Here is a 13184-nt window from a genome sequence, read left to right on the forward strand (position 1 = left end):
GAGTACAGTGATAATGCCACAAGGTACGCACTATGCTCACCTGCTTTGTATAGTATATAGTTGTACACAAACTTTAGAAATTTTTATAAATTGTCAAAAACTTGGGGATTTCCAGTACAACTGTGCTAATCCTGGCCTAAGTCACTTTTGGAGGGAGCTTCAAAAATCTAAATGGATCTGTAATCAAGTTTGAAGATTTTTCTAATAATCAAGGCGTACATAGCCATCGCGCAAGGATTGCCTGGCCAGAAACGTTCGTATGATGATTAAGAACCCAGATATCTACGGCAAGTAAGTCGCACGCTCGATAGTGACTTATTTTTCGCAATATGCTACTCGAGAGGCACCTGTTTATTTATAGTGGTAAAGGAGGGACATATCTCACCGTCCAGTCATGTGTATTGTACGATAAAAACACTATCTCAAGTAGCTCACAAGGAGAAGAGGGGCGTAACTAGGTGCAATCCGCTCTGGGCATTTGGCACTTTACAAGATCTTATTTACACAAGTGGCTTAGATGATGAGCTTCGACATCACGGACACCGTCTTCTACTTGTGTCTAGAATCGTGCCATCCCTCCCAAGACCTAGAGACTAAATAAGTACCCACAAACATACAAATTTTCCCATTTTAAGTGGACCTTCTGCACTTACCGCAAGACTGACGTATGTCATCTGTTGTGCAATGCGATTGATGAACTTCTTCACCGAGAGGCGCCGAAATATCTTCTTCTCCCCCCGATTGATGGCCTCGGGGCCTTGCACTTTGGTTGCATCGGTGCCAACTCTCCCTCCTCCTCCTCCACCTGCTCCCAATACCCCTCCTCCACCACTGTTGATGGAATTTTGTTCCGAGGTCACGACGCTTGCATTCGTCATCGTTCCAGTTCCGGACTTTTCCACGACCGTTTTCCTGCCCATCGTCTGACGCGAAACCGACTGGAACGGATTCCGAGGCATCGAGAAGGCCCGCTTCAATTTGGACCCCTTCCCTTGTGGTTGTTGTTGGCCATTATTGACAGTGGGGGCGGAGGAATTGCTGGTAACTTTCTCACTTCTGCCACCACTGCTGCTGCTGATGTTGGGGTTGTTTTTCGTGTTCTCCATATTTCTTCACTGGTGAAGCACTACTTTTTCACACCACCAATTATGGCGCGCCCCTCTGGCCAGGGACAGAGGCCACGAGAGGACACGTAATTTTGCACACCCAAAACAAGAAAACAGAAAGAAAAGAAACACGACGACGATGACTTTTTGACAGACGACGACGACGCTCATCGACGGCCTTCTTCTTCCATTCGAGGCTGCTTTGATTCGACGCTTCCTACTTCCCAGAATCGCACTCACGTAATTTTGCACAATAAACGCGTCGAGTCGAACGCGAAGACGCAACTCCTTCAAAAATAATCAAACTTTCGAAAGTATAATTACCCCGACATTACTAGGAATGGATAGCACATAAACGCGAAACGAACACTCTCGATTCGACTCGACACCGACACTGAAAGAAAATGGGACGAACTGGAGGAGGATTTACTTAAAACTGGCACGATGTGTGAGTAAAATCAAAGCAGGAACTACTGCTACACACTAGAAAAAGACCTTAGTAATTTACTTCACCCGCTAGCTGCGGTCGTGTTTTGAATGGAAGTGGGGGGATCAAGCTCTCCCCTCATGCAGCGTTGCCAATCTTCCAGATACGTCCGGAATATTCCAGATTTATGAGGCTTCATTTAACAAAAAAAATAATCTGGAAGATTGTAGAAAATTCGTAAGGTTTCCAATATAGGTACGATATATAAGATTGAGACGTTTCCAGACACATTTTACTACCCTCTTTATAAAATTTACACGAAATCTGGCGGCTCTTCTGCAGCAAGCATGCATGAATCGTATATGTAACTTCGTTTAAGTGTGGCAGATTTTTGAGGCTCCATTTAAAAAATAATATCTGAGAAAAATTTGTAGCGAATTTGAATGTTTCCCATTTATACGATACACAAAATCAAGACTTTTCCGAACAAAATTTCCAAAAATCATTCACAGATTTTTGAAAAAATAACTTGGCATCCCTGCCCACGTGCACGTACACACTCGCATAAAACACACGCACACACTCGCGAGACGGCTTCAAGGCGAAAATGGCGTGACAGCAGCGAAGGCGAATCAACAAAGAGACAGTGACGTCATCAGCGGGAGCAGGGTTGCACTTTTGAGAACTACTCGAATGTGGCGGAAAAAGGTTCGACTTGATGCAGTACTAGATTAGAGTAGGGGAAGAGGTGAAAAAATGACTAGAGATGTGTAAAATGAACACAGTAGATTTTGGAGTAAATCAAACATCAATGAAATTTGATCATACACCAACGATTTGAAGAATAAATTTTGGAGTGTTCGTATTGATAAGGAGGACAAATGAAGTGAAAACCTCTACGAAAACCCAGTTTGAAAAGTAGACCTGATTTAGCTTGGAGGTCGTGACAAGCCTTAGAAATTTTTGGAGTCTCATAGAAGAAGCATGCCAAGGAGGAGGGGAGAGGGGTAGAGAAAGGTTGAATTTAGCTTGACATAATGTGTGTACTATCCCATACTTAGCTTTATAGAACATAACACCAGTGCAAATGCTATCCAAAAGATCATCGAGGTAGCCATGAATACCAACTTTTACTATGATTATCTAAGGGTGCATTCACAAATTTCATAACGCTGAAGGGGGTGGGTGGGTGTTCCCATGCTGTTACACTTCATACAAAATTAGAAAAATATTCCTACAAAAAGCGTTATGCGAGGGTTAGTGTCCAAAATGGCCATTTTCGGCGTTATAAAATTTGTGAATCAATCCTAACTTGATATTGAGATACGCAATTTTGAGTAAGGGAACGTTAACTGTAGTAGCATTAGCTAAATTAATTCACTCTACTTAACATTCAGATACAGCGCAGTGATACAGAGGAGGACTCTCACACCGAAGGATCAAGTTCAAATCTACATAGGAGCAGCATCAATCAAATTGTGTAAATTACTATACGTATACTAATTTAATGTAACGCCTTCGTGCCGCGAGCCGAGATGTGCAGGGATAAGGATGGGAGCATTTTGACGGACGAGCGTGAGGTGATCGAAAGGTGGACGCAGCACTTCGAAAAACACCTGAATGGCACTGAGAGCACAGGCAACCGTCAGACAACGGAGGAAATGCCTTCGTCAGTAATGCGGGCGATGAAAACCAACCAGCCCCCACTTTGAGGGGTTGGTTAAGAATGCCATTTACCAGCTCATAAACAATAAATCCGCTGGTAAGGATGATATCGGAGCTGAACTCATAAAGATGGGCCCAGAGAGGCTGGCCATTTGTCTTCACAGGATGATAGGCACAATCTGGGAAACCGAACAGCTACCGGAGGAGTGAAAGGAAGGGGTAATATGCCCCATCTATAAGAAAGTCAAGTTTGATTGTGAGAACTTTCGAGCGAACACCATTCTAAATGCGGCCTACAAAGTATTATCAACAATCAATATGAAACTAGCGATTTTTTCGGGAGAACGGTTTGTAGAGTGTGAACGACCCCGGTACCCACGCCGTGTTTTGACGTTTTTACAGTTCACGCATTTTTTCTTCGACCCTTTTCCTCGGGTTGTTTTTGTTTTGTTGCAGTTTGTTTTTTGCTCGAACGTAACAAACGAGCTGTTCTCTTTTGGATAGCGTGAAAGACGAAAACCTATACATTTCTGAACACCGCGAAATAGATTCTTTTCGGCTCTCTCTTCGGATCAATCTGGAGCAAACCCTCAAGCAGAAAACCCTGGACAGCGAAGTTCATCAAACCGTTCTGACGATAGCGCAGGATCTGGCAGAACACACCCCAGCAGCTGATCCTTGCTGAGAAATGACGACAACAAAGGAACAGTCTAGCAACTCCACGAACAGAATCGCCCTCACTATGTTCCTGGAGATACTATCTACTCCATCGTCGCCGCTATCCATCACAAGTGATTCTCGAAGAAAGCAACTTCTCGCCACCGTCCCCTAATCTGACCAACCAGGACCTGCTCTACGTGTAGATCAAAAAGATTCACGCAATCTTTGATGTTTTCGACGAAATGGTGGAGTCTCCACCGTGGAGATCAATACAATCACCATAATCGTCCTCCAAGAAAACACAATTCCGCGAGTGGAAATTGTTTGCCGTGAGAGACGTACGAGTACGTTCCGTGGATGGCTTCCTGCGGGCGGAACGGATTGAAGGACGTCCTCTTGGACATTATCAGCAACATGCTGAAGGTGCAGCAGGAGAGCGACGAACCGGAGTTCGAGTACATGACGGACCTGGTTCACTTTGTGCTGGAAGGGCGCAAGTAGTAGCTCGAAAGCGTCCTGGACGAGTCCAAGCGAACTGCACGGTGACTCGATATTTCCGCTAGGTAAGTGTCGGTTGTTGATCGATTATAAGGAATTATAATCTTTGACCCCTCTCAATCACATGATAAATTTTTGTATTGGAAAAAAGAAAATTTGACAAAGTAAACCGTATCCAGTTTAAGCATTTAGTTTGCTGCTTAAACCTGTAAAAATTGTTGAATTCTATATATATATGACCCAGATATGGAATCTCAGGGCTGGTAGCAGGCCTCTCTTTTGATACGTAGTAACTTATATTAATGCAAGTTTCTAAATTAAATAAAAGCTCTCTAAAGTATGTTTTGTTCTCTTTAAAAATTAATCCTAGTAAATCATTCTAGAAGTTCTAAAGATTTTTATGAGATTATTACACAGGTCTCTTCAGAAACTTCACCTTGGGACAAAGTATATCGTGTATCGTGGTCCTTTGTCATATCCCATCGCCTCTCCTCCTATATATGACGATAAAAAAATAATAATTTATTACTTCTTTCTCTTCCTGTTTTAGCTGGAGCTATTACTATATTATTAACAGACCGAAATTTAAATATATCTTTCTTTGACCCAATTGGAGGAGGAGACCCTATTTTATACCAACACTTATTTTGATTCTTTGGGCACCCAGAAGTTTATGTTCTAATTTAACCTGGGTTTGGAATTATTTCTCATATTATTACTTAAGAATGTGGAAAAATGGAAACATTTGGAACTTTAGGAATAATTTATGCTATATTAACAATTGGATTATTAAGATTTATTGTTTCCCTCCGTGGTGGTATCACATATTAGCACTTTTTGCTTAAAGCCGCGTCATAATTCATATGGCATAGACGCAATAATATCTCGGATGTGATCCAACGGACATTCTGCGTCATTGATAGAATTGGTGCCCATTTCAAATAATTAATCTATTCGAAGTGGATATCAATACTATTGGTGACAATCAGTTTGCCTTTTGCTAACCAGATTGATCCGTAGCCACTCTTACTATTAGCTAGACACATCGTTATCATGTACGATGTAGGGAATATTGCTCTGAGGAAAATGACTAGTAGATTCACTGAGTAGAAATAAGTGGCGACAATCATATTTTAATATGGTTTTTACATTGCCATAATAAGAAATACCTCTTTTGTATCAACGGTATAAATAATCTAATTCCAGCTTCATTTTGGCAAAATTTACAAGTAGAAAGTAGGCGTTGTGAAGCATTGCATTTGCCACCGAAAAGTGAATCTTGTAGGAGACTGTAATAGCAACCTAAGGTAATTTTACTCCTTAATATTCACTATAAAAATGACTATGGAAAGTAAGACGCTGATATCGATCATTAGGGAACACATGCTAGTTTCGATAAATTGTTGAACAGACAAGGAAAGTGAGCAGACAAGGATGTATGAACGTAATGACCAATAAATACTTTTAACAAAAAAAAATAATTAACTAGAACTACTACCAAACAGCCTAATTTTGTTAAGACTTGTTGACTTTGTTTGAAAAAATAATCGAGAAATAATAAAAATTTTCAAATAAATTATAACAAATTTATTAATGATAACTATTTTTAAGCTTACATTTATTAAATATTTATTAAAAATTTATTTTAAAACAAATACCTCGATATATTATTTTATAAAATAAAAATACTAAATAAATAAAATTTTTAATTCATAAATCTAAATTAAATTAATTTCTTAAAAAACTAGATATATTTTAAAACGATTAACATTCTATTTCTAATTATATGTTTAAAATAATTATTCCACAGTAACTTTTATAGACAATTAAATCTTTAAAATTCGAGAAAAATTAATATAATAATTAATTATTTATTATTAAGCCCTGATACACAAAGTTCAATAAATTAAATTTTCTTTTTAAACAACAAATTTCCAAATTATTTCAATTTTCTTTTACAATACAAATATACTATTATTAAAATTATTTATTTCTTTAAAAAATACTAAAACTAAATTTATTAATTTTTTTTTATTAAGTGAATTAATATGTACATGTTTTAGAGCTATTTTATATTACTATTAAATCCACCTTCAAATTTTTATTTCAAAAATTTATTCATTTAAATAAATTTATTGTAATCCATCTCTACTTAAACATAAACTGCACCTTGATCTGACATTTTATTTAATAAAATATTAAGAAAATTAAATCTTATAACATATTTTGATGACGACGATATACAAATTAAACAAATTTAAGTAAGGTTCAATGTGAATTATCAATTACAGGACAGATTCCTCTAAATAGACTAAAACATCGCCAATTTTTTTCAATTTTAAGAGTATAACTAATACTACTTTTGCATTTAAATATTTATTTTTTATAATAGGGTATCTAATCCTAGTTTATTACAAAAAGTTTATAGCTTAAAATATTTTTTAAAATAGTAAATTAATAAACATAAAAATTTCACCTAATAAATTTATATTTATATTATAAAAAATTATAATTTACCTAATACTAAAAATTTTTACTTGCATTATTATATATAACCGCGGTAGCTGGCACAAATTTTACCAATACTATATATTTGTGCTTATTCTGCGCGGCGTGTGAGGTGAGACGAGTCGAATGAGGTGACAATTATCGACTTGCTCCCATGTGATTAACATTAGTCGTCTCACGTCACCCGAGGTGAGAGCGACTCGTCTCGACTCACACGCCGCGCAGAATAAGCACAATTATTACTACAGTCATCTCTCCCTTACTCGATATTGAAGGGACCATCGAGTTACAGAACACAAAATCAATGCAACTGCGATCCAAGGGACCATCGAGTTAGCCATGAAAACCAACGTTTACTATGGTTCTCTAACTCGATATCGAGATACGGAATATAGAGTAAGGGAGAGTTAACTGTAATACACAATTTCTTTTTTAATAAATTGCTTATTATATTTTTTTGTAATTGTAATTGCTCAATCCACACCCTGGCAGACAATTATCCGCCCATCTAGACACGGGCTGGGTGAGGACCTACCAAGCCTCCCCCGTTAACATGTCCTATACCGTTTAGCACACCGGGATCTTCCACAAGCAGGCGCCGGAATTAAAGCGGTCCCACAAGCTTCAGATACATTAAATAGATTTAGTCCCTCTGGCACTAAACCGAATGGCGCCCTCCGCTTCACCACTAGTACTGCTTCCCCACACGCCAAGCACAATATCGAAAGTAGTGCGTTGTATAGCAAATACAGTACACCACCTCCGACACTATGCCAAATGTACAGGAAAAACAGCACCAGTAAGAAAGCGGAAGGCGCACCACTCGGTTCAGTGCCAGAAGGACTATAAGTATAACGAAGAAGAAACGAAAAGATAGTAGAGTTGGTTCGGTTATTTGATTGCTGAAACGAAAAAAAACAGAAAAAACAGAAACAAAGTGTTAACATTAAAACGGGGTTTTATAATTGATAAATGTATCGATAGTTTCTCATCTGTTACGTTTCCTTATCGTAGCGCTGTCGATTTTTCCATCTCCAGGGTGTTCGTCTCCGCTCGAGCAATGAGGACCATGATGAAATGAGAATATAAAAATGTGAGCATTAGTGTTGATCTAGTAATAGATTAATTTAAACTGCTTTTCATGTGCTAAGTAACTTGTAAACTCCTACTCAATTATGTTTTGTTGGCCTACACGTTTTATTTAGATACAATTTTTATTTAGAAAACTATTTGGATCCGAGATTTTAGGTGCAGATTGAGCATGTTTGATAAAACAAGCATCCTGTTTTCAGTTGAAGAATGTTCAAGAAGTTGATGATTCTGTTATTTATACTGGCTACATACAAGAATTCACTATTGATGTAATATATGGATATTGAAAGTTCCAACGCGCGATTATAATACTTCAGTTTTCGTGCTGTTGTATTGGTGTAAGTAGTGGGAAACCAATCAGTTTGGTGATTCTAACGGTAACAAATAGCAAGACGAAAGGGAAGTTGATAATCTATCATCATTATGATTTCAGTCCTAATTTCATGATCCGTTTAATAAATTCCGCGTATGATTCGGCAATTTTAACAATTTATACATGTGTATTCGAATAAAACAGACTACGGGCATTTATTACCTGTTGCAAGGTTCCTAAGTGATCAGATATTTATCATTTTCTACAGCCTAATTTAATAATACCTACATTGGGTTGTAACAAAAATTTGATCTTGGGATGTTGATTTGCCTCCTAATCATAGTTTCGACAATAGTCACATGCTTACTATCCCTTATGGCAGTGTTGTTGATTCTATTGTCTATCGCTCATCAGTTTCGCGCCACCCGGCAGGGACTTGGTCCTATGTACCCAATACTCTGCTGTGTCTTAACTTCACGCAATACATTCTGTAGATGTGTGATACAGTTTGCGGAATATTATGATTTATCACTTCGTTCAGATGGAAAATTCTGTTATGGTACCATATTCACATATCAGATAACTCCCACCTGGAACGATGTAATACATCGGAGACATGTAGATTCAGATGTATGTAGACGATCTATGCCTAGTTCGGCTCTGATCGACAGGCAATCAGTGTATTCAGTTTTTCAACTAGCTTGAAGCGATGAACGTATCAAGACAAGCTCTCCACTATATCTGCTAGCAATCACCGGTCGTCGATAGACATTTCGGTTCTTTTCTGCTAAAGAAAGACCCGATTGTATGCCAAAGACTATGGCTCATGCTTTTCAATACAGCTGGAAAAACAAGAACTACACCCAGCACCAAATAGTACGTAACTATGAGGCGGACCGGAAGGTTTGATAAGCAATCCCCACCAAATTGCTTATTATATTTTTTTTAAATTAAAATAATTCACACAAAAATTTACATGTAAAATAAAATAATAAAAAAATATTAACAAAAATAAAATAATATTTATTAATATAAATACTTAAAATAGATAATCATTATTTTTAAAATTATATAAATCTAATAAAATCTAAAAATTTACAAAACTTATCAATTATATAAAATTAATTCATATAAAATTTATTATGACGTCGGATAACTCTTCGGGAGAAATCAAACGGAATCCTTCAATAAAGTATTTGGAAACCTTTTTATGTGGATACATCTATACCCCATTTTTTATGTTTTGAACTAGCTTTACATAGACATTCCCCGAGATTTCCGTGCGTTCTCTTATATTGGAACTTTTCAATCAACGTCTTCCTTTTAATTGGCTGTCCGAAGTAAACATATTAATATCATAATATTTGGCAACCTTTTTTTAGAGAAGTTCTATGATTTGGTCATGAGTGGTCATGATAATAGCTTTTAACGCTTTGTTAATTTCATAACTTGTAGTTTTTAAGTCACTTTTAGGTTACATTTTGGTCTCTATTTTGACCATTTTGGTCACTTAAGTCACTATTATTTTGTCTGACCGCTCGCTACCAGCCCTGTAATGGAACTCCTAAAGATTGCCTGGTTAATTTATGATGAATTTCCTGCAAAGACTTAATCCTCTAGTCACACACCTATAAAGTCCCTGAAAAATTAGTCTCCAAATATTTAAAGGGTATGTAAAAGATGTAGTGCAGAATTTTTCTTGAAATTCATTTAAGAAGCAGTGCCTATGTTGATTTAAGAAACCTTATGTAACCTTATGTAATATTATTTGCAGGTCTATGGATCTGCACTCAATAATAATATTAAATATTCGAAGAACATACAAATAATTGTGTTTATTTTAATTATTTCTTATTTTTTTCAGATCATATTTAACAAATGGTGCGGATATGTTATCGGACATATCGCGTTCTCTACATCAAGGTCCAACCCGCGGACTGAAGCGGCATTCCATCTGCATGAGTATACAGCCTATAATTTTTATGATTATTGTACATCAAATGGATTACATTGTAATACGTGCAAATAAATCACTTAAAATTAATAATATATATTTCAATACACAGCTGCAGTTATGCAAATAAAAGTTATATACTATTAACTGGTTTAATAAATCGCTTTTTATCTTTTTTCGAACTAAATTCTGATTAAATGTTATACATTGTAATAACTCTGTCAGCAATTATTAGTTTCAAACACAAAATAATAAAAAGTTATTCATTCAATAATTGGGCAGATTTGTAATACTTTAAAATATCTTCTAATACATCGCTTTCCTACTATATCGCTTGGATTACATAGTCGGATATATTACATCGTTTCCAATCATCACATCAAAAGCTCGGCAGTACATCGTGCAGTGTAAAACCGCACAGTTGATTTGGTTGCAGCGGTTTAGATGTAATATTCAACAACTTTTTTTGCTGTGTATTGATGTTGACCAAAGCGGGTTCTATTCTCTAAGGTGTAAGATGACCATTTTGTATAGAAAATCGAAAAAGTTGCAAATGTTTTGTCCAATACTGTATGACAAAATGTGTACTGATATTCTTAATCTGGGAGGCATTTGAGAAGGAAAATCTAAAGATCTGATAAAACATGATTAAGTGCTAAAATACCTCTTGCTAAACACCGACAAGATTCTTTGTAAGAAATCCTGGACTTTTGAAGAAATATTAGTGCATTTCCTAGACAAATTGTTAAGATAATTGAAACAAATAATTAATCACGTCTCTGGATAATATCGTGCAAGGATATCTTGGAAATTATCGGTTGAAATCTGATTAGAAATGTGTGTGGGAATGATCGCAGGAATGACTGGAACTATTACTGTTGTAATGGCAGATGAGAAACTTATATGAACTTTTGAAGCACCCATTAAAATTTACTTGAGAAATTATTCGAGAAATTGTTTGGAAAATCTGCAGGAGTAATTGTTGCATGGAATGAATATTCCTTGGAGGAATTAATTCCTGGGCATAAATGTGGATGAACTTATATTGGAAGTCATATGAAAATGCCCGAAAGAATAACTGGAAAAAATGGCGTAAATACGTAAATTTATTTCTTAGAAAACTCTTAAAAGAACCTGTGTAGATTTGCTAGAAAGAACGCCTGTATGAATCTTTCGAAGATCTCCTATAATAATTTAACTGTAGAAATCAGTTGCAGAATTAGTTTGAAAATATCTGAAGAAAATCCTGATACAGTCTCTGTGGAGCTAAAGGAAATAGAAGCGATGAAGTGCTCAAGGATTGCCTGGAGCAAATTCTGTAAAAAATCCCTCTAAGCATCCATTGAAATAACGCTCGCAGAATCACTGGAGAACTCCATAACAGTATGCCAGGAGAAATCTAACAAAATCACTAGCAAAAATTCCTGAGACTTTTCCTCGATGAATCTGAGAAGAAATTTACGAAAAACCTGTGAACTAGTCGTGTAATAGTCTCTGAAGGTTTTTTGGGAACCTCTAAAATTTGGCATCAGGATTCAATGCAAGCGAAATAGGGAAAAAGTGACCATTTTAGTTAAAATAGAGATCTTAACGACCTGACGTTAGAGATTTTTAAGAGACATGTATTGAAATAGTGACCAAGTCTTTGAAAATAGATTTGTAACCAGCCCTGTTACAAGCCTCCAGGAGATTTGTCAGCAACTTCTCAAGGATATTCAGGTTCAGGCATTTCTTCGGGGATTTTCAAAGACTCTGGTAGTTTCTCCATAAGTTTCTTCAGGAATTTTTCGAATGATTTATCCGAGGCTTCCTTTAGGAGTTGACCCAGGAATCCCCAAGAAGTTTCTCCTGTGATTCCTCCATGCGTTTCAGAAGTTTCTTCAGGAATTCATACACAACTCCAGTGATTCCTTCTGGAGTTTATCCGGATATTACTTCTGACAAACCTCCGTGTATTCCTCTTAGAGATTTTCCAGGAATTCATCCAGCTATCTTTAAGACTTCCTCCAGGAATTTGACAAAGATTTCCTCGAGAGACTTCTAGAGTTCCTTCGGTGATTTCTTCAGAGAGCGCAGGCTTGCCATCTTTTACTATTCCTCCTGCTTGGAATAGACCAGGGTCAGGAGGCACTTGTCACAGTAGTGACGATATTCGTGAGTAACTGTGAAGACTCCGGCACTGCAGGTATCGCTGATGTACTCACGACGCAGACGGTGGATTTTGCCGTTTTCGTCGACCTTCTAGTACTGAAGACGGTAAGTTTGACCTTGTGCTTGATCTTCTTCCGGTGGAGTAATTCTTCTTCTTGCGCTCCTTGCCACCACCGCGGAGGCGCAGCACCAAGTGTAGAGTGGACTCCTTCTGGATGTTGTAGTCAGAGTGCGGCTATTTTCCGGCTGCTTGCCGACGAAGATGAAACGCTGCTGATCTGGCGGGATTGTCCTCCTGGTTTGGGTTTTGGCCTTGACATTCTAGAACGTATCGGACGGTTCGACATCAAGGTCGCTGGTCTTGCCCGTCAGGGTCTTAACGAACATCTGCATCCAAGATGCCTTACTCTGACACCACCAAATGTTTGGGAACGAAGGCGGATCTTATCAGGAACGAGTTGGGTGGGGTGCTGATGGAGAGTAATATTTTGCATTTCGGCCTGAAATTACAACGAATTGGATTAATTATGATTGATTTATGTAAAAAATACCAAAAATACTTACATTTTTCTGTCTACGAGGTCTACGACGACGGCGAGGACGAGGAAACAAAACAAAACATAAATTTCGAAAACAAACTGTCAAAAAATTAAAACGTCAATCTGACACTTCGATGTGCACGGAAATAAAACTACACGGAAAATGTTTTTACTGGGTACCCGATTGGTCCCCCAAATTTAAATGCGTTTCTTCGACAGTCCAAGGTCTTACTTTTTAAGTCTATGGTATTATTCCAGATCATCTTCCGTC

The 13184-nt window shown here is 37.3% G+C and overlaps 1 protein-coding gene and 1 pseudogene across 1 annotated transcript in view; both read right to left on the reverse strand.

The window, feature by feature from the left end:
- Positions 1–1633, reverse strand: part of LOC5571284 (ubiquitin carboxyl-terminal hydrolase 31) — a 31702-nt gene extending 30069 nt beyond the window's left edge. Inside the window, exon 1 of the mRNA XM_001653536.2 lies at positions 654–1633. Coding sequence (XP_001653586.2) covers positions 654–1106 — 453 coding nt within the window. The 5' untranslated portion in view covers positions 1107–1633. The remainder of the gene's footprint in view (positions 1–653) is intronic.
- Positions 1634–12213: 10580 nt separating this feature from the next.
- Positions 12214–12976, reverse strand: LOC110675372 (annotated as a pseudogene).
- Positions 12977–13184: the final 208 nt, after the last annotated feature.

Source organism: Aedes aegypti, chromosome 2 (assembly GCF_002204515.2).
Source record: "Aedes aegypti strain LVP_AGWG chromosome 2, AaegL5.0 Primary Assembly, whole genome shotgun sequence".
In the NCBI taxonomy this organism is placed as follows: domain Eukaryota; kingdom Metazoa; phylum Arthropoda; class Insecta; order Diptera; family Culicidae; genus Aedes; species Aedes aegypti.